At 45.6% G+C, this 26753-nt stretch overlaps 1 protein-coding gene across 2 annotated transcripts in view; it reads left to right on the forward strand.

Moving 5' to 3' along the window:
• The first annotated feature begins 279 nt into the window (after positions 1–279).
• Positions 280–26753, forward strand: part of ILDR1 (immunoglobulin like domain containing receptor 1) — a 41105-nt gene continuing 14631 nt past the window's right edge. Inside the window, exons 1-7 of one of the 2 annotated variants that reach the window (XM_067034470.1) lie at positions 343–536; positions 13244–13414; positions 14803–14952; positions 18288–18407; positions 18664–18810; positions 24792–24923; positions 25142–25977. In XM_067034470.1, coding sequence (XP_066890571.1) covers positions 482–536; positions 13244–13414; positions 14803–14952; positions 18288–18407; positions 18664–18810; positions 24792–24923; positions 25142–25977 — 1611 coding nt within the window. In that variant the 5' untranslated portion in view covers positions 343–481. Of the gene's footprint in view, positions 537–13243; positions 13415–14802; positions 14953–18287; positions 18408–18663; positions 18811–24791; positions 24924–25141; positions 25978–26753 lie in introns of both variants that reach the window. The other variant, XM_067034472.1, reaches the window with a different exon arrangement.

Here is a 26753-nt window from a genome sequence, read left to right on the forward strand (position 1 = left end):
AGTGAATGGAAACATACGGCAGGAAATATTCCCTAGAAAGTTATATCCACATAATTCTACGAAGAGTGAGGGAGAAATTTTCTAGGGGTAAGATTTCCCAAGAACTTCTGGGGAAAATGGTAACAGGCTCTTATAGGTGGGAGGCGAGAGAGGCACGAGACGGTGTTTCGGTGAGGAGAATCACCTGGCAGCCTGCCTGGGGGCGGTGGCAGGTAGGAAAGGTGGCCGCGGGCCAGGGCCGGGGCGGAGCAGGAAACGGCGGCGCGCGGAGCGGGAGGCGGGGCCGCGGAGAGCTCCCAGGTGGACTGGAGCCGGGCGGTACCTGCTCGCGGAGCTGGACGGTCCTCCCGCCGCGCTGCGCGCAGTGAGCGGAAAGCGGGGGGATTCCTTGGAGAAGTGGTGCGCCCTGAACCGGCCGCTGATGAAGACAGACTCAGTGTCCCTGGAGCCCCTGAGCTGAAAGGGACCGGAGAGGGCCGGCATGGGCCCCGAGCTGCCCGCACCTTGGCTGCTGCTCTTCACCTGGTTCCCACCAGGTGAGCCGTGGGAAAGTGGGTCCCACCCGGGGCCCAAGGGGAGAGGAAGCCATTGTTGCCTGGCCTTGCAGAGCTGGCCACAGGTAGGACAGCGGAGGCCTGGGCCGCGCTCAGGTGGCTCTTGGCACGGGCGCCAGGAGTTGCGGGGACTGAATCGAGTTTCTGCCTGTGGGAACCTGTTGTTTTCTTCTTTTATTAGCCTAGGCCCTTCCGAAACAGGTGCAACTAAGGAAGAAGCCAGGAGCCTCTGGGCTTCTCCTCCTGCTCTTTAGGCAGTTCTTGGTCTTTAAAGCCAAACTGATAGAGGCGGAAACACCACACTTAAAATTCCTAATTGTAATTCCTAATTCCCACTTCTGACCCTGGGCACTCCATCCTCAGAATTAGGACTTTGTAGCCAGCAGTCATCTAGGTCAAAAGAATAATGAAAGAAGCCTTACAGACAAAATCCCATTAGGGTATAAAACCCAATCCTTAAATCACCAGCATGATGTTTGTTCTATTTTTACAAAGAATGTTGAACGCTCAACATTTTTCAAACACAATGATTATAACCAAAGGGTATATTCTTTTTTTTTTGAATTTTATTTTTATACAGCAGGTTCTTATTAGTTATCTATTTTATACATATTGGTGTATATATGTCAATCCCAATCTCCCAATTCATCCCTCTTTCCCCCTTTGGTGTCCATACGTTTGTTCTCTACATCAGTGTCTATTCTGCCTTGCAAACCGGTTCATCTATACCATTTTTCTAGATTCTACATATATGTGTTAATGCATGATATTTGTTTTTCTCTTTCTGACTTACTTCACTCTGTATGAGTCTCTAGGTCCATCCACGTCTCTACAAATGACCCAATTTCATTCCTTTTTATGCTGAGTAATATTCCATTGTATATATGTACCACATCTTCTTTATCCATTCGTCTGTCGATGGGCATTTAGGTTGCTTCCATGACCTGACTACTGTAAATAGTGCTGCAGTGAACATTGGGGTGCATGTGTGTTTCTGAATTATCGTTTTCTCTGATTATATGCCCAACAGTGGGATTGCTGTGTCATATGGTAATTCTATTTTTAGTTTTTTAAGGAACCTCCATACTGTTCTCCATAGTGGCTGTATCAATTTACATTCCCACCAACAGTGCAAGAGGGTTCCCTTTTCTCCACACCCTCTCCATCATTTGTTGTTTGTAGATTTTCTGATGATGCCCATTCTAACCGGTGTGAGGTGATACCTCATTGTAGTTTTGGTTTGCATTTGTCTAATAATTAGTGATGTTGAGCAGCTTTTCATGTGCCTCTTGGCCATCTGCATGTCTTCTTTGGAGAAATGTCTATTTAGGTCTTCTGCACATTTTTGGATTGGGTTGTTTGTTATTCTAATATTGAGCTGCATGAACTGTTTATATATTTTGGAAATTAATCCTTTGTCCATTGATTCGTTTGCAAATATTTTCTCCCACTCTGAGGGTTGTCTTTTCATCTTGTTTATAGTTTCCGTTGCTGTGCAAAAGCTTTTAAGTTTCATTAGGTCCCATTTGTTTATTTTTGTTTTTATTTGCATTACTCTAGGAGGTGGGTCAAAAAAGATCTTGCTGTGATTTATGTCAAAGAGTGTTCCGCCTATGTTTTCCTCTAAGAGTTTTATAGTGTCTGGTCTTACATTTAGGTCTCTAATCCATTTTGAGTTTATTTTTCTGTATGGTGTTGGGGAGTGTAAAAGAATTTCATTCTTTTACATGTAGCTGTCCAGTTTTCCCAGCACCACTTATTGAAGAGACTGTCTTTTCTCCATTGTATATCCTTGCTTCCTTTGTCATAGATTAGTTGACCATAGGTGTGTGGGTTTATCTCTGGGCTTTCTATCCTGTTCCATTGATCTATATTTCTGTTTTTGTGCTAGTACCATATTGTCTTGATTACTGTAGCTTTGTAGTATAGTCTGAAGTCAGGGAGTCTGATTCCTCCAGCTCCATTTTTTCCCCTGAAGACTGCTCTGGCTATTCGGGGTCTTTTGTGTCTCCATACAAATTTTAAGATTTTTTGTTCCAGTTCTGTAAAAACTGCCACTGGTAATTTGATATGGATTGCATTGAATCTGTAGATTGCTTTGGGCAGTATAGTCATTTTCACAATATTGATTCTGCCAATCCGAGAACATGGTATATCTCTCCTTCTGTTTGTGTCATCTTTGATTGCTTTCATCAGTGTCTTATAGTTTTCTGAGTACAGGTCTTTTACCTCCTTAGGTAGGTTTATTCCTAGGTATTTTATTCTTTTTGTTGCAATGGTGAATGGGATTGTTTCCTTAATTTCTCTTTCTGATCTTTCATTGTTAGTGTATAGGAATGCAAGAGATTTCTGTGCATTAATTTTGTATCCTGCTACTTTACCAAATTCATTGATTAGCTCTAGTAGTTTTCTGGTGGCTAAACGGTATATTCTGAAAGTAAGCAAATTGCTAAATGGGCAGAGACTTCAGAAAGTGGAGCTCCAGGTGTTCATGAACCAACCATGCAGTGTGAGTAGCCAGGATACTGAGGTGGTCAAATAATACAGACTGCTGTATTTGCCTGGCATTCGTTAAATGGAAGCCTACCTGCGTGACACATTTTAGAAGCAAAGAATGCTGAACACGGAAAAATCCCAAGTCCGGGAAGAAATACAGTTTACATTGTGACATATACACAGATATATGAGATTTATAAAATAGGAACAAAAGGTATACACACACACAAAACCAGTTACTATGTTGGATAAAAGAATAACAAATTAACATTAACTATTACTTTAATAACATTTAAATTCATAGAAAGTAATCCCCAAATTAACAGTATTAAATAGAAAAATCCAATAAGTTGATTTTCTCAAGACCCACTGCAAACTGAGGTATGAACTTTGGAAAACCCTGCATTAGAACGTATTCATTTTGGTCTGTCACCTTCTTCTTTTCTGTTTCTAAAGAAAAGTCAAGCCAGCTCTCTGATTAGCATCCAAGTTTCTGCAGTTGCGAAGTGTGGGTCAGTAGAGAGATTATGTCAGATGTGGGTATTGGCTAGTTGGTGTGGGGCCTCTGATGAAGCCTCTGAGGTCAGGAAGTCCTGTGAAGTTACCATAGTCTTTATGTTTGGAGCTGTGGAGAGATGGGTTGTCAGAGGGTTTTGTGCATGTGTAATTCTCCAAACTGTTTTTCTTTAAAAAGAAAGAAGTTTTTTATCACACAAGTGATATTTGCTTCTTAAAACAGGGCCTTAAGGTAAGGCTAAAGTAAGTTCCTATAGCCCTTTGCATTATTGGCTAATAGCTCTGGTTACCTTCATCCAACCTCAAAGTTTATTCCTGGAATGAAAAGTTTAGATTCCGCCCCCCGCCCCCCCACTGCCAAATTCTAAAAGGTTGTGTGTTGTTTATGCTTTTGTTAAAAAGATCTTAGAGGGGTGTTAACTTATAGATCCATGTAGCTATCAACTTATATTATTCTTTGGGAAATCAGACAGCTGACTTCTAAGGGACAAGATTCTTAGAGAGCATCTAGACCAGGAGCTTCCCCTTGGTAGTGGGGTGAAGGTTGGGATCATACTGAAGACCTAATGACATCTTGGTCCCTGATACAGTAGATAGTAAAAAGTAGAGCTTCACAGGTGTTGGATAGAGGACTGTCCCCTCGACTCCTCCCTTGCCCCCCACCCCCATGCCATGAGGCTCCCTGAAGTACCTCCCAGAACCCCAGTGCTCTGTGAACACAAGTAGAAATCACTCCCAGTCCTTGTCTTCCCCTCCCAGCCAGTTTTACAGATAAGGAAATCTGTGTCCAGGGAAGTCAGGCATCTCAAGTTGACACAGTGGAGTTGGTTTGAGAGCTGGGATGATGGGAACCCTGGCATCCTCACTCTTAGTCCATTGCTCTTTCACCTATTTCATACCATGGAGCAGGTTTGTTTTGTCTAATTGAATCCTGGTAGAAATAGAAATTGACTACCTCCTGGATGTATAACCAGATGTTAATTATTAAACCTTTTGCCTCAACAACAATGCAGTGGGATGAGATGCTGGGTAATTACTGTACTGACTGCCTACGTTTCTTTCAGCCTAATACTTTATTTCATTATTTGAAGTCCTTAGGGGAGAAATAAAATTGTATGTTTTAAGAATTAGGAAGACTCTGATCATGTCTTGTCTTTCTCCAGTCCTCGTTTCTGGATCTTCCAATCTACAAATCTTAGGGTAAGGTGGGGTCAGAGGAAAGCATTCTACACTTTCTTCATTTCCCAAACCCAGTTAATCACCATGTGCTATTGCTTAATCCCAGCATCTTAACCATCTCCTTGCCTCTAGGCCTGCTACCTCTCTGCCTAGTTCCAACCATCCTCTACCCAGATGATAGGTTAACCTACCTGGATTAATCTTTCCCACCTTCGCTTGAGTCCTCCAAAAACCTCTACTAGACCCCCATAGTTTATACGAGTGGATTAAAGCTCTTTGGAATTCAAGGCTCACTCATTATAGCCTCACTAGCATGGGCAGCCTTGTCTCCACTGCTTTGAGCATGCTCCTGTACCCCCTCTCCCCACAACATACACCCTTCTTCCTTGCTTTTTGTCTGGCCATATTGCAAATGGTTGACTTTAACCATTTGTCTTCTGTACTTTCAGAGCACTTAAAATTTGTTCCAAGCAGCTTAGCCTGTCTTGTATGAATTTATTTGTTTGTTTATTCAGCAAAGGTTTAATGCACACCACGTGCCAGACGCTCTCAAACAAAAGCAGACACGGCTTTGGTCCCCATGGTGCTTATGGTCTAAAGGAAATACAAGCAACTGTAGAAATACAACTATCATAGGGACCATGAGAAAGAGATACAAGGTACCACAAGAGCATATAATAGATGGATTTTGCTCATTCAGGAGGCCCTCCCTGGAGAAATGATGCTTACATTGAGAGCTGAGGGGTGATCATCCCAAACAAATGAACAGCATGTGCAAGGCTGCTGGATAGGAGCTCAGTGAGAATGAGAGGTGGCAAGAATATCAGTGTGACTGAGAGGAGGAAGCCACGGGACATGTGGTGGAAAGGGGGCTGGGGATAGGTAGGACCAGATATGCATGGCCTCATGGGTCATGGTAGAAGGCTTTGTATTTATCATAAGAACAATGGACAGCTTTTGGAGATATTTAAGGAGAAAGAGTTGGGAGACGGGTGTGGAACCCACATGGAGGAAAACCAGAGTATGTACAGGTACCAGTTAAGCTGAAGCAGTGTCTGGTCTGGAAGTGATGGTAGCTTGTGCTAGGGTGATGATGGTGATGGAGAGACAGCACAAGCGAGGGTGATGGTGATGATGGAGAGACAGAGATTCCAGAAATACTTAGGAGACAAATAAACCCAATTTGATAATAGATTTTATATGGAGTGAGGAAGAAAGAGATGTCAAGGATGATTCCTAGTTTTCAGTCTTGTCCATTCACTGAGATGGGAAATAGGGAAGAAGCCCAAGTTTGTACAGAAGGAATAGGATTTAGATTTGGGGCCTGATTTAGATTCTGAAACAACCAAGAAGAGCTATGAGGAGGATTTGGACCCGTGTGTCTTCTTGGCTCTTATTGTATAGTAGTAGGATTTGTTATTCAAAGCTCTGGCAGTTTCTAAGCAATCCTATAAAGCTTAGCCATGACCAGAGGTACCTTGCTTATCCGTTTACTTATGTATTGTTGACTTTCCCCAAGAGTATAAGTTCCAAGAGTACAGGGACCTTGTCTCTCTCATTAGCTACTTTACCCCCATCATCTGGAACAGCACCTGGCTCATAGTACATATTCAATAAATGAGTGAACGAGTGACCTCTGAAGGCCCAGGAAACACAGAAATTTGTCATTCTGGTGAGACTTAAATTTGCATGTGCTCTGAGATTAGCATGTGGGGACACAGATGAGTCACTGAGTCACAGACACTGAGTGTCTGACTTTGGGAAACCCCGAGCATCTGCCTCTCAGCCAGGTCTTGTTGTCCTCTACCCCTAATAACCAAAGGATATCAAATTCAAACCACCTGAGGGGCTATTTTTTTCATCTAGTAGTTTATCAAAAAATTTTTAAAGATTGGTATTTCCCCTGTTGGAAAGATTGTGGTGAAACATGGGAGTGTCACACACAGTTGATGGGAATATAAATTTCTTTCCTGAATTATCTATTAAAATATAAAAGCCTTATCCCCTTTGACCCAGCAATCTCTCTTTGAGAAATACATCCTACTAGAATAAAAGCATGCACATGAAGAGATACTTTATATAATCTAAAGGTATTCATTTCAACAAATTATTTCAGCATTGTTTGTAATAGTGAAATATTAGAAACAACCTAAATGCCCATCATTAGAAAAATGGGTAAATTATGGGTAAATTCGCTACAGCGAATTTTCATGCAGCCACTAAAATTTAGATCTATATATACTGAGATAGAATATAATGATATCTCATTAGTTTGAAAAAAACAAAGTTGCAGGTCAATGTACATAATATGATTAATTTAAAAAAAAAACCGTGTAGGAAAAGATGTGGAGGGTAGACACCAAATTATGGTGCCTCTGGAGAGTAGAGTTCATAGTGAGCAAGGATGAACTTTTTACTTTATACCCTTCTCTATTGTTTGAAGTTTCTTATTTATCTTATAAATAAAAAAGGAAGAAAGGGGTTTCTCTACAAAATGGTTAAAATAAATTTGTGAATGTCTCTTAAAGGGTTAAACCTCCACCATTAGGAAACTTATCCAGAAGGCAGATGGTACAATGGAAACTGTAGGATTTGGGATTTTAGAGGTATATGCTTATATCTAGTTTTGCTATTTACTAGCTGTGTGGCTTCAAACCAGTTACTTAATCTCCCTGAGGATTTTCCTCATCTATGAAATTGAGATAAAAATAAGGCTGATCTCATGGGGGTTTGCCAAGGTTAAACTACATACTGAAGCCCCCAGTACCATGCTGACCAACACTGAAGTGCTCTGTAGTTACCAGTTTCCTCCCGAGGGTAGACATAGGCTTCTGCCACCCCAAGCCTAACAACCGTCGAGAAGCACCCCCAGACCTTTGTTAAACGTGCAATACGTAGACATAATTCCTCCCCCACCCCAACCTGCTTCTTTCTCTCCTTTTCTCCTCTCCTTGCTCTCTCAGTCCCTTACTTCTTGTCGATGCATTGCCAGGCCCTCTTCCCCTTGATTCCTTTTCTGTTTGCACTGTTATCTGAGGAAATGTAACAAATACTGATGGTAAATATACTTGGGGAGATAGCTTGCCCTGACATAAACTCTGATAGGATTAAACCTGTGTACTTTTTGTTAACCTGATTAGTGGAGCAGAGGTGCCTGGGTGCCTGAAAAACAGGAATCAAGACCTTCCTTGGGAGGCACCATTAGGCCACTGCCCCTTGCTGGGAAAGACCTTGCTCTCCTCCCTGCCTGCCACTCCCTTCCAAGCAAGACCCTTCATGTGGAAAGGAGGGGAAATGCCATCCAGTCCCCTGAAAATGATTCTTAGTTTAAAAGGAAAAAAACCCTTTTGTACCTATATCCCTATATTGTATGGATCATATGTTCTAGAAATGATAAAACATCTTGCCCACTCTGATACTACACAGGGAAGACAGGCTGAATAAATAAATGTGCAAAGATCTGCATCTATTTGGGAACATATGGCATTTAGTTGTAAAGATACTCTTTTTTTTCATTAGTGTATTTACCTTCCACTTCAACGCAGGATGGTAGTCCCCACTCTGCGCAGCACAGCGTAGTCTTGGAAAGTACCTCATGGCGGGAAACAGAGAATCCCCTTCTCCTTCCCTCCTTCCCGTGAGCTCTGCTATCTCATCTGAAGTTACCTTTCCACCCTTACAGATCTCCCTTCCTCTTTCACAGAGACAAACTGTGAATGGGTTTGCCAGGTAAGACGCAGCTTTAAAAGCTTTTAGTGCACTAACTCATTTTGCAAAGAGAAGGCGGTAATGATAGCTTACATTTGTATCATTTTAATTTATTCAGAATGCCTTTGCATGCTGTTCTCAATTGATCTCAACCTCTTGAACTGGGCAAGATAAGAACAGATGATACAAATAATAGCTACTGTTTATTGAGTGTCTATTATGTTCCAGGCTCTTTGCTAAATGCTGGACATATTTATCTCATTTAACCCTCACTATTACCCTATCAAGCACGCATTATCATCATCCCAATTTTACATATATAGAAGCAACTGTAGTTTGGAAATAACTTGTCAGGTCTTTTAGCTAGCAGGGGAGTGGAGGCAGAATTTGAACTCAGAAAATCAGGCTCCAGAATTAACGTTTTCCGGAGAAAATTATAGACACAACTAGGCAATTAAATGGTGATGAACCGGGGAGAAGGAGATGCCACAGGATGAAGGGAATTTAAGAACAGAAAGAACATTTAAGAATTTGAAAACCCGTAGTGCCAGGTTTAAAAGAGCAACGATGCAACCAACACACATATAAACAGAATACTTATCTTTTTGAATCTCTTCATATTTTCAGCCCAGATTCTGCTGCCCTTAGTCTCTTCGTGAAAACTTTACCTGCTTAGTAGTGTGCGTGCCCAGTGTGGTTAGTTTTACAGAGAAATTAGAGGCTAAAGGAAAAGATAGGAGGTTTCTGCCTTTGAAATGGTCTGTCTTGCTACTTCCTCTCTCTTCCTCCCAATCTGGAAATTCCTCCTGCTTTTTGACAGTCCAGTGCCTGACTTCTACTTGGAAAGTCAGGCTTGCCTTCTTGGGAAAGATTGGATTTGGTGTGAGCAAGACCGGAGTTCAAATCCTGGGGCTGAGAGGGCTTGGTTTATTATAGTCTATATCTACTGGTACACAGTAGATGCTGAAACCCAGAGCAACAGCTGAGAAGAAGGGAGAAGGGTTTGCTGGTTGCTCGGTGCCTTTTGTCCTGAGACTCTCCCCCACTCTCCATGTGAGGGTGGGCGAGGGGTGAAGGTCTGGGAACTGTTCAGGTTGCTCTAGGGCCAACAGACCCCTGGAGGGAGTGTGAGTGAGCTCAATATGGTCAGATATGTGGGAACCTGGCGTATTTCAAGGCTTGACATTCACATAAGGCATGAAATTAAAGAGAGGATAAAAGAGAAATACCAGGCAACAAAGCCAGTGCTGACGTTGGTAAAGGTGAGTCAAGTCACCCCACGTGTGGTTTGTCCATAACAAGAGCATTCATGGAAAAGAAGCTGAGTGAGCATTTGGTAACGAAGGTGATCACCCTTGTCCCCATTCTTCTGCCCCAGGGTGTCAGATTCAGCCATCTTCAAAGCTACCCCAGAGCAACTTCTGGCTCCAACTAAATACCCTCTCTGACTCCCAGCGAACCTGCACTACCCCCCTGCAGATATTCCACCTCTTTACAAATAATGTTGAGTGGAGTCCTTTGAAGAAACTGTCATTTGTATTGAATTACCATTCAGCAGAATAAAGAACATGTAGCTTATTAATCACGGTATTAGAGTAACTGCTGCCCGTTGTATATTAATTATTGCTCGTGTAGCCTGGCCCCATGCTCTGATTATTTGCAAGCTATTGAATACCAAACATCTTCCTTTATTTAAAGAATAGCCAGGTAGAGTGTCAAGAGACTGCTCAGGGGCAGAACCTTGGCTCCAACCCCCTTAGAAAATGAATGACCACAGACAAGCCACTTGCCTTATCCAATCCTAGATTTGCTGTGTATGCACCGGCACAACTTGTTTCCTCCCAGGGCTCATATTTAGGGAGTAAAAGAAAATATTTGAATGTGCTTTGTGAACCTAAGATTTTGTTTACACCACAAATCAATGTTTTTCTCTCTATTCCAATCCATGCGTGTTACTGAACAAAATAAGCTAGTTGTTGACAGTGCCATCCTATTCATTGTCAAATCTTACCTGTAGCTGCTTCTGGTACTCAGTTAAAGCTGTGTTGGGTAAAAGCTCCAAGGCCTACTTCAGGTCAGTTCTGGAAAAAAACAAAAAGGTGGTGAAGGTGGAGAAGCAAAAGTAAAAAATCACATTATGAAATAATCCTTGTTAGGCTTGAGATACTGGTCATTAGCTCTTCCATTCTGATTGGACTGATTTCCAGGAATCCTACAGCTAGTAGAGACAGCAGCTATTTCCCCCAAACTCCTCAAGGCTTATTTTCAAAATGATGTTCTTTTTCCATTCACAACTAAATAAGGAAGTCATCCATCTTCCTAAAAACATCACTTTCACCTTATTACTCTTCTTCAGGAAAACCTTCAGTGATTATCCATTAACTGGAAATAGACTCTGGAGTGCAATTTACACTCCACCCCATCTCTCCACTTCCTACTCCCCACCACCAGCTCACCTTATTTATCCTCTGTCTATAAAGCCAGAGGCACCAGCTGGGTTGGTTCGCTCTGGGTTCTCCAAGGAACTGCCCCTTCCTGATAAGGGCCTTTGCTCACTCCTTTCTTCCATCCTGACACAATGAGTCTCTCTGCCCTCTCCCTTTTTTTCACGTATCATCTTAATCCTACTTGGGTTTTAGGGTCTAGCTTAAATCTCTTCCTTCTATGATGCTTCCCACCCAGAGGTCTCCCCCACACTGCTGCAGACCCTCTCTTTACCATGGCTGTCACTGGCACATCCTCATTACAGCCCAGCCCTGGAGATGGCTCAGGTCATTTCTGGGGACCAGAGCCTGTCCCAAGCAACATTCTGCTACCTCTCTGTGGACATGAGAAAAGTGGCTGCTGGTGGCCATCATAAACCATGGTGGCTGTCTTATGAGGGTTGTATCCAGAAGGCAAGGCAGGACCCAGAACCATGTGGCTCTGACCATTGAGCCAGGCCCACCCAGCTGCTCTATAATGGGGGTCACTGTATTTATTTTGTTTATGGGAGTAACTCAGTCAAAATGAAGGTAGCTCTACCTGAGAACTCTATTGGAGGGACTCCCAGCTTGAACCCCTTTCTCCTTGGCCCTCATAATTAGGGAAAAAAGGAAAAAGACTCATACTGTGTCACTAACATGGCAGCATATATGCCAGCACCTTGCCAGGTACCATGCCAAGTGCCAGGAGTGGGTTATCTCATTGCATTCTTGCAAGGACCTGATTAGGTTAGTACTGTTATAATCTCCATTCATAGCTGAGGAAACACAAGCTCAGAGAGAGTAAATAACTTGTCCAATGTCCAAGTGAGTAGTACAGTTTGATTTGAACCCAGTTGTATCTGGGTCCAAAGCCTGGGTTTACTTTAGCTAGTCTACACCAGTGGTTCTCAAAGTATGGTACCCATCAAAGTAGTATCAGCTTCTCCTGGAAATTTGTTAGAAATATGTTCTTGGGTGCCACCCAAGTCCTACTGAATTAGAAACTCCTGCTGACAGTGATCTGGGCTGTCTTGAGTCCTCCTGGTGGTGCATGCTCAAGTTTGAAAACTACTGCTCTACGCTAAACCTCCTATGAGAAGGCTCCTATAACTTGGCCTAGAATCCATATTGACATAGGAACATTTGAAGATGCTCGTTATGTGTGGACTTCTGACCATGTCAGAGTCCCACCTGACAGTTCTGTGCCACCTGGTTTCTCACCAACACACACTTGGAGCTTTCAGTATATCTGTAGATTTGGAGGGTAAGGGGAGAAAGTTTTTAAAAAGTAAAAAGAAAAATTGTTAGTTCCTTCAAGTCTTTCGTGATAAAATCTGTCACAGTCTGATCATGTTTGTTTTATTTTTTTATGCTTATGTCGACCAGTTGAACTGCCAATTTTCACTGGTCATTCATTCCATCATTTATTCAACAAACATTTGTTGGGTGCCAAGGAGGTGACAGGCACAGTGTGAGGCTATTGTGTTTGAACAGTGAGTCGGAGGCAAACCCAGTCGGCCTTCTCAGAGCCTATAGTAGACAGGCCATCCCCAGAAGTGTGAAATGCTCTGCCTGGGGGTAGGATGAGGCACTTTGGGAAAACAGAGGAAGGCCCCTCTCCCAGACTTGTAGTCAGAGGAGGCTTCTTGAGGAGATAAGGGTGCAGCTGAAGACCTAAGAAATAAATAGTACTTAGCCTGGTGAAGGGAGTGGAGTGGCAGCTGGTGATGTGGAAGAGTGCTCCAGCCAAGAGATGTACATGTGGGAGGACCTGGGGAAGACAGCAGTCGTAGCACGGGAAGGACTGAGGCCAGTGCAGAGTGGCTGAAGCCCCGAGTGTGGGTGGGCATGAAGGGAGATGAGACCACAGAGAAAGGCTGAAGGCAGACGTGACTGGCCTCCTAGGCCAGGGTACAGAGGTTGAACTTTATACTTAGGGAAATGGGAAAACATTTTAAGAAGAGAAGTGACATGAAAAATTATATATATTAGCAAAGTCACTCCAGTACATACGTGGCCTTCTTTTAATATCGTTTCTTTATCATTGTTGGATGTGTTATCACTCCCTGTGGACTGGGAGCAACTTGGGAGTCATGGTTTTTGCTCTTTTTCTCCTCCATCTCCTCCAGGGTGTCTGTGCAGTTTCTGTTCCAGCCCTGCCCAGGCTAAGTAAGAACACAGACAGCTTGTGAGCTCCTCCCAACCAGTCAGGCGGTGTGTTTGCTTGTGTGCAATGCTTTTATTGCCCCATGAATAGAAGTAGGTCACCCCTTAGAGACCTACCTAAGGTCTGCCTTCAGCATTGTCTCCTGCTCTTGGCTGCAGGGTATGTGTCCTTGCTGGTGACAGTCCAGCACACGGAGCGCTATGTCACCCTGTTCGCCTCCGTCGTTCTCAAATGTGACTACACCACCTCTGCCCAGCTCCAGGATGTGGTGGTGACGTGGCGCTTCAAGTCCTTCTGCAAGGACCCCATCTTTGATTACTACTCGGCATGTGAGTGCCCTCCTCCCTACCCCCTGCTCTCCCGGAGTCCTTCTGTGAAGCACTGCCATTAGGGTGTAGGAATTATTTAGGATCACAAATACTTATAGTGAGAAGAAGCCAGAAAGATCACTTAATACTGTCCCCTTGTTTTATGGATAAACAAACGGAGGCCAGATAGATGAAATAACTTATTCAGGGTCACATAATATTTATTTATTTTAAAATTTATGTCTTGCCTTTACTCTAAATAAATTAAGGCAGCTTAGACATTAAGTAAAAGGCAGAGCAAGTCGTGACTCCTAGTTCATTCCTGGTTGCCCACCCATGCGCTAAGATAAGGATGTAGGTCTGCCTCTCATCACCCCCACCTCCTCCGAATGCAGACAAGAAGACTCCTACCCGCCCCCCAATGACACACGAGGAGTAGTCACTTGTGAGCCTCCTGCCCACTGCCACACTCCCTTCTAGAGCCAGCCTTCCTGGTGGACGGTCAGTCCTCTGTGGACTAAACACTCTCAGTGCTGGAGAGCTCCCTGGACACAGGCAGCCTGTTCATTGTTGGACATCCCTGAGTTCTGTGCAGCTCTCCCCAAGCTTAGCCAAGTCCTGCCTCTCAGTAACAGCTGCCCTACTCACGTCAGTCCTGCTGTCTGGAACCAAAGCTCTTCCCTAGCTGCCCACCTCTGCCTCTCTCAAGAAACAGAGGAACCCTGATCCCTACCACCAGCCTGGGACAATTAACTGTTAGAAATTTGGAGAATAGAAGTAGGTACCCTGCTCACAGGAAGGAACTGAGCTTCCTGAGATGAGGAAAAGCCGGGGGAGACATCAGCTTACCTTTTACCATCAGCCCTAATATCTTACAATGTGAACTCCAAAACCTGTCTGAGCCACCCACGGAGCCTGACATTGTCCCCCAAACACCCCTCTCTAAATTGAGGCATTGTTTCCTGGGGGTTACTCTTAAAATGCCTGCATTAAGTGGGAAGGTAGGAGGGACCGGCTAGTAGGCATTTATCATCAGCAGATTTAACAGCTCTCAGAACTTTTATTGGAAGGGCAGGTGGGTGAAGCATACGGGAGCAGATTCTGGGGTGACTTTGAAAATGAGGCAAGGGAAACTGGGGTGCTATATGGGGATGCAGTCAGGATTTGGAAATGATGGCCTATTAGAGGGGTCTGGAGTCTTGCTGCTCAAAGTGTGGGTCATTGGGGTCACCTGGGAGCTCATTAGAAATGCAGAATCTCAGATCCCCACTCCAGAATCAGAATCTTCATGGGGATGCATAGGCTCAGGAAAAACTGAGAACGTTCATTGCTCCAGAAACCACTAAGGGCACCTTTCTTCATGGGGATTCCCCACTGCTGTGTGACTTAGGTGTGTCCTCTTTCCCCAGCATACCAGGCGGCTTTATCCCTGGGCCAGGACCCATCCAATGACTGCAATGACAGCCAGCGGGAGGTTCGCATCGTGGCCCAGAGGCGGGGACAGAACGAGCCTGTGCTGGGGGTGGATTACCGGCAGCGCAAGATCACCATCCAGAACCGTGAGTGTGAAGGCATCAGGGAACTGGGGGTGGAGAGGTGTGTAGACCAGGCCCAGAGGTCTGAGTCATTGTGGGGATTTCCCTTTTTTTCTGCTGCCTGATGATCTACTTGGTCACTTTCATTTTTTGATGAAAGTGCCAAATACACAGAATGTGCTACACCATCTGAAGTCATTACCCTGGAAGTTGGTCTCAGGCAAGAAGACATCCTACAGCTTTGGCTAAAAGTCAGGGAGTGGGTGATTTCCATTGCTTTTCCAAGATGCAGGTCTAACGTGTGGCTCAGGCTCCCTTGATTCCTTCCACAAATTGCTCTCAGGGCCTGCTCGAACCCCAGGCCCCTGAGTTCCCCTCTGGCTACTTCTGTTGCCCAAATCTAAGGAAACAGGGGTTTCCAAGTAGATGGCCACCTTAGACCGTCACCCTCCATTGGTAGAGGAAAGAGCATTGTGCTTAGAATCAAAAGACAGGGTGGGTGCCCCCATGCTCCCACTCCCTCGCTTAGTGACCAGCAGCAGATCCATTCTTTTCTTTGGCCTCTGTTGCCACATCAGAAAGATGGGCATAATGGCCTCTGTCTCCCCACACTAAGGTGAGTATCAAATGTGATACCTGAGAGCTATGTCTAAAGCATATGCATTCTTTGTGGGAGTACAGGGAGTAGTGGTCAGCCCCGGCTCTGCAGTCAGACTCAGGTGTAGGTCCCCGTTCTACACTTACAGGGTGTGTGAACTTGGGCAAGTCCCTTCCATTTTTTTAGCCTCAATTTCTATAAGATGGGACTTGCCGTAGCATGTATCTCATGGAGAGTTGTCAGGATTAAGTGAGATAATACGTATAAAGAGCTTAGCAAACATTAAGTGTGCAGTAAACTTCAATTATGACCACTCAACACACTTCTGAATGGATGGGTCGGCGCCCCATATTCCTGTCTTGTAATCCAGGACTGCTGCAATGGATTATTGGCACAGAATTCAGAGCGTATTTCAATGAGCTTTATATGCAGTGTTAAATAAATATTGGCTGGTTAAAAGTGAAAATAAAAAAGTGGGAGAATACACCTAGAAGGCCACTCAGGGTACTCTTAGCAACAATGTGAGGAAATCAGTGAATATTCTATGACTGTTGAGGAAGATCAAGCCAGTTGAAAAATTGCTTCCACCTTTGTGTATAATACTTTGGCTATACTACATAAGTCTGATCCATTTACATTCAACCTCAGACCTGCCCAAGTCAACCCTTGAATGCTCAGCCTTAGGGAACATCTGTCCTTTCCCAGTTTCTAGGTGCATCCTCAGAGGTTCAGGGTGACTCTGCTTTCTCCAGAGCCCACAAAATTAGCTCCGATCTGACCCCAAAGTTTAAAGTCTCCTTTACAGGTTTTGAAGGATGAAAGTGCCCATAGGGGATAGTCCCTGATTTCCCGTCTTTTTTTCTAATTTTGAGCAGCACTGTCTACTACTTCCCCTCCCAACCACGTTTGGGTCAAACTCTGCCTCCTTCTTACTCCCATGGGAAAGCGGTATTTCCCCTTGGTTTTAATTTTTAACCCCAGGCTTGTTGTGACTTCTTGGAGCCCTTGTTTTCCGACACTTTTATGCCTGTGTTTGCATCATTTGAGAAGACCCTGTCAAATCAGTTCTTGGATCATTTAAAATATTAACATATCTGAATGTCCTCATTACTCTGACATCCCTGAAATAATCCTTATGTCTCTAATAAAATTGGGGCGTATTTATAACACCCATTAACCTTGGAGAGGGAATTTCTTCCTAAGCACTTTCACCATTCTTCCAAGTCTGGGGCAAGCTTGTTTCTGGGAAAGGCAGTGGGTTTGGAAAATCATGGGGTAGGAAAAAACCATAGGGATTGACGTAGAAAGAGAAGGAAACAGAAGTTGAAGTTAGCTCCAATGGTACGTGACCTTGCATGTTTGTTTCATTTCCTCAGTAGATATTTCTTGACAAAGAGGTAATAAAGAATTGCAGCTACGACTGCCAACTGAGCAGGAGCAAGTCTATAACTGAGGTCTTTAAGAATTTGACGGTGTCCTCTGGTACTTACTGTGGCTGAAGTAGCAGGGACGTGGGAGCTGCCCTGATGCCTTTGACTGGACTTTAAGCCCTTTGAGGACAGAGATAGGTCTTTGTTTGACCTTCCACAGAATCTGATATAGTGCTGGACCCACAAAAGGTCTTTAGTCAACATTTGTTGCATTTACTTAATGTGAACATAACATTCACCTATCTTAATGGGGTAGATGCTTGGTGCTCATGAAAACTGAAATTCTTTGCTTGAGTAACCTTTACTCTTAAAATATTGGCATTTCATTCTTACTTATTATTCAAGTTCATCTCACCTGTCCTTTCAAGATTCAGAAGTATGTGTTTCCAGCTTGTGAGGAATCCAGGCTGTGGAGTTTTCCACCCAATTAGGAGAGGACAGTAGAGCTTGGTGGTTAAGGGCACCAGCTTTGGGGCAGAGACATGAGTTTGAACCTACCTCTGTTACCTCTCTCTGTTCTAGCTTCCTCTAGTCTTAGTTTCCTTATCTGAAATGCAGCTAATAATCCTACCCACTATATCAGGATTAAGTTTGATTGCAAGTAAACAAAAGCCCAAAATATTAGTGACTTAAACAATAAAGAAGTTTATTTCCTCTCATGTATAAATTTGGAGATAGACAGACCAGAACTAGGGTGGTGGGTCTGTTCCATTATGTCCTCAGGGACCCAAGTTCCTTCCAGCTCACCAAGAATGTCATCTCCTCCCTCATGGTCCAAGATGGCAGCTATCACATTTGCTTTCCAGATAACAGAGTTGAAGAAGAAAGGGGCAAAGAAGTTCCTAAACTGTTTTTAAAAAAGTTCCTGGGAGCCATCATGTGACACTTCTGCTTATATTGTGTCCACCAGAACTGAGTCACATGTCCCTGTCCATCTGTAAATGAGGATGGGAAATAGTGATTTTATTCTGGATGGCCATGTACATGACCAAAACTTCTATGATCATGAGAGAAGGGGAGAATAGACATTGGGAGATAGCTGGTAATCTCTACCTCACCCACTTAGGTGAGGTGATGTAAATGGTGAAGTAAATGAGGTGATGTATCCAAAATCCTTTCAAGATACCTAGTAGGGCTCAATGAATGGTAAGTTCTGCTACCTTTATATTGTTTGGAGAAAGAAGAGAGTCTCAAACGAAAGAATTGAGGCCTTTTTCTGAACTATGAGAGGCCCTCTTGGGATGTGGAAGTACAATGCTGGGGACTTGAAGCGACCATAGATCAGATCCCTCTCCTTTAACCACTGGGCACCTTCCCCTCCCCTGTTGCAGGAGCAGATCTTGTGATTAATGAAGTGATGTGGTGGGACCATGGAGTGTATTATTGCACCATTGAGGCTCCAGGGGACACGTCAGGAGACCCAGATAAGGAAGTGAAGCTCATTGTCCTGCGTAAGTGCTGCTGGAGCTTTCTATTCAGCCACCCCACTGTGACACTTTTACATACAGAGAAGAAAGAAAAACAGAAACAAGCAAGCCTAGGGTATTGTTGTCGGTAGACTTTTTTTTTTTTTTTTTTTTTTGCCTGTATATTGCTCAGCCTTAACCTATAGGTCAAGAGCTGTGTTGATCAGACCTCTACAATGTTACAACCGGAAGCATGCACCTGCACATTTAGTTCAATCCCTGCTTGGCTTCTCTCCTGCAGACTGGCTGACAGTGATCTTCATCATCCTGGGAGCCCTCCTCCTGCTCCTGCTGATTGGAGTGTGCTGGTGCCAGTGCTGTCCTCAGTACTGCTGCTGCTACCTCCGCTGCCCCTGCTGTCCCACCCGCTGCTGCTGCCCCGAGGAAGGTGAGAGGGGACGGACGAGCAGTGGGGTGAGGTGGTACAGGAGCCTCGTGCCCCAGACAGATCAATTTCATAGGCCCAGGTCAAAACCTTGGGTTCTTTCAGGTTCTCCTCTATGCCCTTCTCCCGTCAGAGGCTCAGAGGTCTTTGGCCTCAGCCCAGGAAATTATGATCAGGGAAGCTATGGAGCCAAGTGGGAGGACTTCTGCCTGTTCACCTCCTAGCCTGCCTAAGGCCTCGTTCAGGTGTCTCTGTCTACATATCAGCGGCCCCGATGTGCCTGTGCGCCAGTATTTGCTCCCAGCACTGACCTTGCTTGGACACGAGGTGGCTGGAGGGAGTGATTTGCATAGAGCCGTGAGAGAGAAGGCCACTTCTCAAAGATGACTTGAACAGATGAGAAGAGAGAGGTGTTGGAGCAGGGGTTCTCAAAATTAAGAATCTCCTGGAGGCCTCCATCTCCAGAGTTTCTGATTTAATCGGTCTTGGGTGGCCCTGAGAATTTATATTTCTCAAAAGTTCACAGGTGATGCAATGCTGCCAGTCTGGGGGCCACACTTTGAGAGCCTCATTTTTAGACAAAGGAAAGAGGGGGCAGAAGAAGATCTTGCTCTAATGTGATCTTTCTTTGGGCTTAAGTTTGACCTTTTAAAACAGAATTGTGACATGCTGTAAAAAATTTGGTGAAGGCAAAAGAAAATTATTCTACGAAGATCTTTCCGTACTAAAGAGATGGAATCAACAGCTTTAAATGGAAGTTTTTTTGTTTTTAAAGTAACATTTCCTTTTCCTGATGCTATAAGTAAAGTATTACATTGTAGAAAATTTGAAATGTAGGAAAATGAAAAGACTAATCCAAGCACCCAGATATAACCACTCATCATTTTGGTCCATTTGAAAGGAAAACTTTTAAAAGAAATTGGCTGTTAAGACAAAAACAAAACCTAATCTACAAGGTCAAGAAGGTCAACGCTCTGAGTCTAGTTTCAGGCCTATGTTCTGAGGTTGCTGTCTTACAGGAAAAGAGAATTAACTTTTATTGGATGTCTGGTGTGTGTGGGCTCTTTGCATATATTTCCCTTTTGAATTCTCACAACCCTAGAAGGCAGGTATCATCATTATTTAACAATGAGGAGACTGAAGGTCAGAGGAGTCACATAGCTGGTAAGTAGCAGAAGTAGTGCAGCATTGTATTCAAGCTCATCTGACTTATGAGCGCCTGAATTTCCCACAAGAGGCTGCCACGACCTGTCTGTGTAGGTCACTATGGGATTGGCTGAGATACCAATGGACTCCTTCAAGAGAAGAAAAATAGCAGAGAACTCAATATTGGGCTACGGAGCTCCCTACCTTTCAGAGGCCTCTGGGAGGGATGCCACGTAGAAGTCACTGCCACTGGAATGGTAATATGCAGACTGAGATGAGAGAAACTCTCCCAAGATACTTTCTTGGAATCCCTAGGTCTGTGAGGTACTCAAAACAGTCAGGGCTAGGGACCCAGTCAGCACAAGCGATAAATGTATCCACTGTCAGTAAGCTGATAAACAGGTTCTGGGAGAAAGTGGTTTCTCCTAAGTGGTTAGAGGTCATTTAGAAGAACTGGTAAAATAAAGAAATGTGGGCCACAAATAAAGATCCCTGAACTTGAGCAGATGAGATCACTTTCAAAGTGAGTCACTTGGGGAGTCTGTCCTGAGAAATTTGGTGATAAGAGGAGATTACATGGAAGGGGCCGGAGTAGTCAAGAAAAGCTCTTGGGTGGGGAAGAGGGTGTATGTGATCGTTGATTTTTTTTAGAATAAGGTAACCCTAAGAATATTGGTAGGTAGAGAACCAAGGCCAATAGAAAGAGAGTGAAGGGAAGCATTGTGAAGTGAGGCAGTAACTGAGAAGGGATGGAGCCAGTGGGAGAGACATCAGGCTTACAGTGAAAGGATTACCTTTAGAGAGAAAAGGAAAAGGAAGCCTGCCCTCTGAAGAGAGAGAGGAAGTTGTTAACACCTAGAAGATGATTAAAGTGTAAGGGAAGGAGCTGAGGGAGCAAGCTCACACCAGCCTGTCTCGATTTCAGCACATCAAAATTCTAGATGCAAAAGGCAGCTTCGAGAATGATGCCAGTGATTCTTGAGCTTCCGAGACCACAGCCCACCTCCCCAACCTGCTCCTACTTTCCAGTGAGAGTTAATAGAGCACCAGAGAGGAGAAAAAGGAAAATGACACCAAAGTTTAGTAATCCTTGGTAATTCACTTAGTACTAGTAAACAACCTACGGTAGAACTTAAAGATGAAAGTTATTGACACTGAACCTTATTTTTTTTCCGTGGGAACTGGAGAGACAACTTCCATCCCTAGATTGGTTGTTGACCCTCCTCCCCACAGAACCCCTAGGCGCACCCTGCAGTGAGCTATAGGCCACACGGAGAATCTCTGATCTGTGCCACCCACCTCCCCATCCCCTCAGCTGAGGGAAGTGAGGCCTAGAGAGACTTTTCCACAATTACCCACAGCTTGTTAGTGATGAGCCCTGGACTAGACCTAGGTCTCTTGATTCCAGGGCTGGTTCCTCTTCCTCAACAAAGACGTGTCATTAGCTGAAAGTTCATAGGGAGGGGAAGACAGGAGAAGTTTAAACTGCTGCTCTGGAGGAGGGAAGCAGGGTCGCTGGATCAGTCAAGGAGTTCTACGCACATTGGGAGAAGGGCTATATGAGGTCAGTTGCCTGACTGTGCAGCCAGTGTGGGCCCAGGAAGCATTGACTGGTGGTTCCCTAAAGCTGAAATGGCAAGAGTTCAAGGGGCATGAGATTCTAGGATGCTCCTGAGGATGTCAGTGAAAGGACTGCCAGTCAAGTTGGTATACTGTGTATACTGCCAGTATATGTATAAAAAAAAGGAATGTGTGACCATGGGTCAGAGAGGGCAAAGAACACACTGTAAGAGCAGGGAGGGGGTGGTAAGGAATGCTAAGAAGTTGGAGGTCCTCAGGGGCACCATGGGTGGTGCACACAGAGGATGCTGGCTGCAGGTCTCTGCAGGAGGGGAGGTGTTGAGTGTTATTTCTGCCACAAAAGGGTCATCTTAAAGAACATGCCCTGGGTTTTCCTCAGAAATGAGGATGAATATGCGTTTGGTGGTTTAGTCTCCAAATGTGTACTTTTTGTCTTCTATGAGATCTAAGGTGAAAGAAGCGACTTATTTTAACAATTTATTTTAACAGTGAGAGCCATGAGCTATTGACTGTCATGTATTAGGCATTTCGTGTGCATTACCTCATTTAACTTCAACAACTTTGTGAAGTAGGTATTATTATCCCCAGCTCAGATATGAGGAGATTGGGCTCAGACACTCAGGAAACTTGCTCAAAATTACACAGCTAATACATGCTGGGATTCAAGGTGAAGTCCATGTGACCCTCAAAGCCTGTGTTTAAGGAAACCTATCCCTGAGGACCATAATTCTCAGAATGTTGAGAATCCACAATAGTCAACTCCAGTTCGACTCCCTGCATTAAAATCAGAGAGCTTGTTGAAAACATGGATTTTCTTACCTTGTATTAGACTGAAGTTCAGTCTGGGAGCAGGATCCAGGAGTCTGTATATATAACTAGCATGTTAAAGGTGACCAAGGCAGACTTTACACCACTGAGGTTCAGAGATAACTTATTAGGAGTCTTGAAGCTTTGTTAATTTCTCCATGTTTCTTATTTTATTGCCTGATTCCCCATTAGGTGAGCAATAGAAACCCCTGATAGTCTAGACTTCCCCATGGATCTGTTTCCAGGGATAGGAGGGCAAGGGAGAAGCTCAGGGGCTGTATTTTTCCACTCCCATCTCATCAGTTCCCGTGCATCAGGGAAGGGAGGGACCCTGGGAAAAAGTCTGTGGCAGCTAAGAAGGGAGCAGGTGGTTTAATCTTGGGAATATGTAAAAATTTGACAGGAAAGCATGTGGAGGATCTGGAAGGGTCTCTAGGGAGTCATCTCTGCAGGGGGTCCTATTAATTAAAAAGTCATTTGGGGAGCAAGGAGTTAAGCCCAACTCTCCTTTTCCCTCCTATTGAATTGGAGGAGTTGAAGAAGGAAGTGGCCCAAAGGGGGAATGGTACCATCTGGAGGAAACCAAGATTCAGTCAGAGGGGCAGGGGGTGGGTAGGGTTGTTCCCAATGGAATCAGATGTCCCCAGACCTTGGAAGCAGAGGTTAGTCTGAAGTGGGTTTTGAATGGTGTGGTGCTGAGTGGAGAGAAATAAAGTGAGGCACTACCACTAGAGAAGGTTTTTTTTTTGTTTTTAGGTTTTTTTTTTTTTTTTTTTTTTGCTTTATCACATAAATAAAGGAGTCTGGGGACTCTGTGGTTTGGCAGAAAGAGTACAGGCTTGAGTGGCAGACAGACACCAGGTCACATGCTGTCTCTGCTGGTCACCAGCTGTGGGACATTGGGCTGGGAAGGTAACCTCTGTAAGCCTAACTTCCTCATCTGATTCTCATATTAAGAGATTCCTCTGAGGATTAGTTAGCTCATGTAAAGTGACTGGCGCATATTAAGGAGGGCATTGTGTGTGCTGAAGATGCCATGTATAGGGAGCTGGGGGAGGCACCTGTTAGCAAGAGGGAGAGGAAAGTGCTGAGCAAGTGAACCTATCTTTAGAGAGTCTGGAGTGCTGTCCTTTGGCATGAAGATGTGGCAGCTGGGTGAGCTGCTCTAAGTTTGCATCTGATTTCCTCCATGCTGGGCTGTAACTCACCATCAGGGCTGGGGCTCCAAACATTTTGGGGGGGGGGCTTGGCTGAAACCACTTCCTATTGTGTTGGAAGTTGGTTTCATACTAGAGCCATTGGGTAGCCTTCCTGATGGCCCGCCCTTTAGCTGCTGGCCTCAGCAAATCCCCCAACCTATGCAGCTGGGTCCAGAATGCCTGTCTTCTACCTCTTCCTACTGTGGTAAGAGGAAGCCTCTGGCAGAGTCCTGCTGCTTTAGGGGTGGCCACCGGGTTGGGGAACCCAGGAGGAGGTGAGTGCCAGGCTGGAAGGCACTTTCTGCACTTAAGCACACAAGTACATTTCCTACATGCATGGATAGACAGGGAGCTTGGGAGACATGTGCACTTGGTCACAATTACCTCAAAACAGAAATTCATGAACAAAAACAACTAGATGCGTTTGTTTTTAATTTGTACTTGCTGTGGGTTGTGTGCTTCAGACCAGCTGCACCTAAGGGACTGGAGAAACATTTCTATGGATCCCTTGTGCTGCTTTTTTCTATTATTTTCTTTGCCCTGAAAGGAAATGGTATTTCCCTTCTCCCTTCTCTGCCTCTACCCCACCCATTAGAGATTCCCCCTACTTAGGGAAAACCCCAATACTTAATAAAGTGAGGAGAAGAGTAGAAAGGATCCACTTCAACTTTTTTGCATTCTCTGCCTTCTTCCCCCTGGTTTTCTCCCACCCAGGGCTGGCATTACCAGCTAGAAACGTTCTTCAGTCCCTCTCCCTTTACCAGTAATTCTGCCCATTGACCTCAGCACCTGCGTCCTTCTCTTCTTCCACTCTGAGCAGGCAGTCCTCCCAAGCAGCCCCTGACTAACAGCCTCCTCTAAGCCCTTTGCATCTGTACCTTCTATATTTGGCCTATGGCCTGAAATTTCATTGCCTGCTAGTACCTATGTATCTACCTATACATTTTAGGTGACCTTGGAAATGGGCAGAACAATGAAATGTTTTCAAGACTAGGAAGTCAGGTTTTAAGATTATATTTCCTAGTGTGCAGGAGTTGCAATGTAGGCTAGGGAATTTATTCCCAGCTCCTTGCCAAAGGAATAGTTGATTCACTACTTCCCTTAACTCTTACTGCCATGCAAGAGAGGTCACAATAAACTTCGAAGAGAGAAAGTGGCCTCTTGGCAAGGCTGCTAGGTGGAGAGAAGTGAAGTGGGAGGTGTGGGCCTTGCCCTGGCTGAGGGTCTGCATTTCTCCTTTTCCCCCTGCAGCCCTGGCCCACCACCGCAACACGAAGCAGGCTCAGGCCGTAGGCCCTCAGATGATCGAAAAACCCCTGTACTGGGGGGCGGACAGGAGCTCCCAGTTTTCATCTTATCCAATGAACCCACTGCTGCAGCGAGGTAAACGTTGCCAGAGATTTGGGGCGGGAGAGGGTAAAGGGCAAGGGTAGGAGCATGGGCTGCAATGGGGCCTTCATGACCAATATGGTGGACATCTTTACGACTGAGGATGGGAGGGGGTAGATGCAAGCTAATAAGGTGGCACTTTGGTGCCCTGATTCTGAGGAGCGTGTTTTGGACCAGCAGTTCTGTATGTTCTTTTCCTTATTTTCAATCAGATTTGTCCCTGCGATCCAGCCTCCCAGAGGTGCCATTGACCCAGACCACCGCTCACCCTCCCATCACCAACGGTGTCCTAGAGTATTTGGAGAAAGAGCTGCGGAACCTCAACCCAGCCCAGCCTCTGCCGGCTGACCTCCAAGGCAGATCTGTCCATCCCCGCAGCATGCTGTCCTCCCTGGGCTCTGAGGTCGTGGAACGCAGAATCATCCACCTGCCCGCGCTGGTCAGAGACCTGCCCTCTCTGCAGAGGACCAGCAACTCCTCCCGCCAGCAGTGGCTCCCCCCGCCTCCCCCCGGACCCTGGGATCTGAGGGAGGGGAGAAGGCAACACCGCTACTCTGATTTCCAGCAGGAGCACCGGGACCGGGAGCCTCAGCGCTGGGCGTTGGAGCAAAGGGAGCTGGGCCGACTGCGGAGCAGGAGGCACCGCGGCTCCAGGCAGCGCGGCTCACCCATGCCTTGGTCAGACAGGGACAGCCTCAGCGACGGCCCCTCGTCCAGCGAGGCCCGCTGGCCGCCCAACCGCCCCCCTCTCCGGAGCCGCTTCCTAGAGAGAGCCCGCGGGCCCAGCCCCCGGGGCAGCGCCCAGGGACACCAGAGGCGCCGTCACCGCAGCTACTCCCCTCCCCTGCCCTCCGGCCTCAGTTCCTGGAGCTCCGAGGAGGAGGAGGAGAAGGAGAGGCAGCCCCGGAATTGGGGGCCCCGCCGCCGCCGCCGCCGCCGCCGCTCGCGCTCTCCAAACTGGCCTGAGGAGAAGCCACCCAGCTACCGCTCGCTGGATGTCACCCCAGGCAAGAATGGCAGGAAAAAAGGGAGTGTGGAGAGGCGCTCGGTGAGCCTGGGGCTTCCTGCTGAGGGTCGGGTGTGGGCAGAAAGGACCCTTCAGCCAGGCTGACACGGGCCACCTCACCTGCCGCCGCGGAGGGTCCCTCATCTCTGTTTTGCCCTGCTGGCCCTCTGGGCGTGGTGAGAGCCCTCTTGCAGAGCTGGAAGGGACCAGTGAGTGCCAAGAGCAGGGGAGGGACTCCGGGCGTGATGTTTAAGAGGGCCTTCTCACTCTCGGTCTGGCTCCAGCCCTCATCACAGTCCCCTGAGGCCAGTCGGGCCGGGTCCCCCCATTTCACGGGTGAGGAAACGAAGCTCAAAATAATTAAGCGCTTTGTGAGTAGTGGAGCTAGAACTCCAGCACAGGCTAAGGCTTTACTTCCTGTCATAGCTGCCTTGCTTTACTTAGCAACAATTTCCATACCCCAAATTAGAACCGTGGGCCTGACAGGACATTTGTGCCACTTCTGGGTGCTGCAAGTCAGTGTGCAAGGGCCTGAGACCCACCCCCAACCCCTCCGGAAAGTATCGTTAAAGTGATTTAGGGAAACACAAACAAAACAAAACAACCGCCCCCCAAAAACCCCTGATATCCCAAATATGGGTCAAAACTTTAGGACTCTGTGAACAGGCAAGGTGCCAGTAGAAAGGGGCACAACGAGGGATGCAGGCTTTTTACGCCTCTGAATATAGACCTTTTTTCTCCTTTAAGATGTGACTTTAAAATATCATCTTACAATTAATATACACCCTAATGATAATACTCCTTCTATGTTGTCACTT

Source organism: Kogia breviceps, chromosome 5, assembly GCF_026419965.1.
Source record: "Kogia breviceps isolate mKogBre1 chromosome 5, mKogBre1 haplotype 1, whole genome shotgun sequence".
Classification (NCBI taxonomy): domain Eukaryota; kingdom Metazoa; phylum Chordata; class Mammalia; order Artiodactyla; family Physeteridae; genus Kogia; species Kogia breviceps.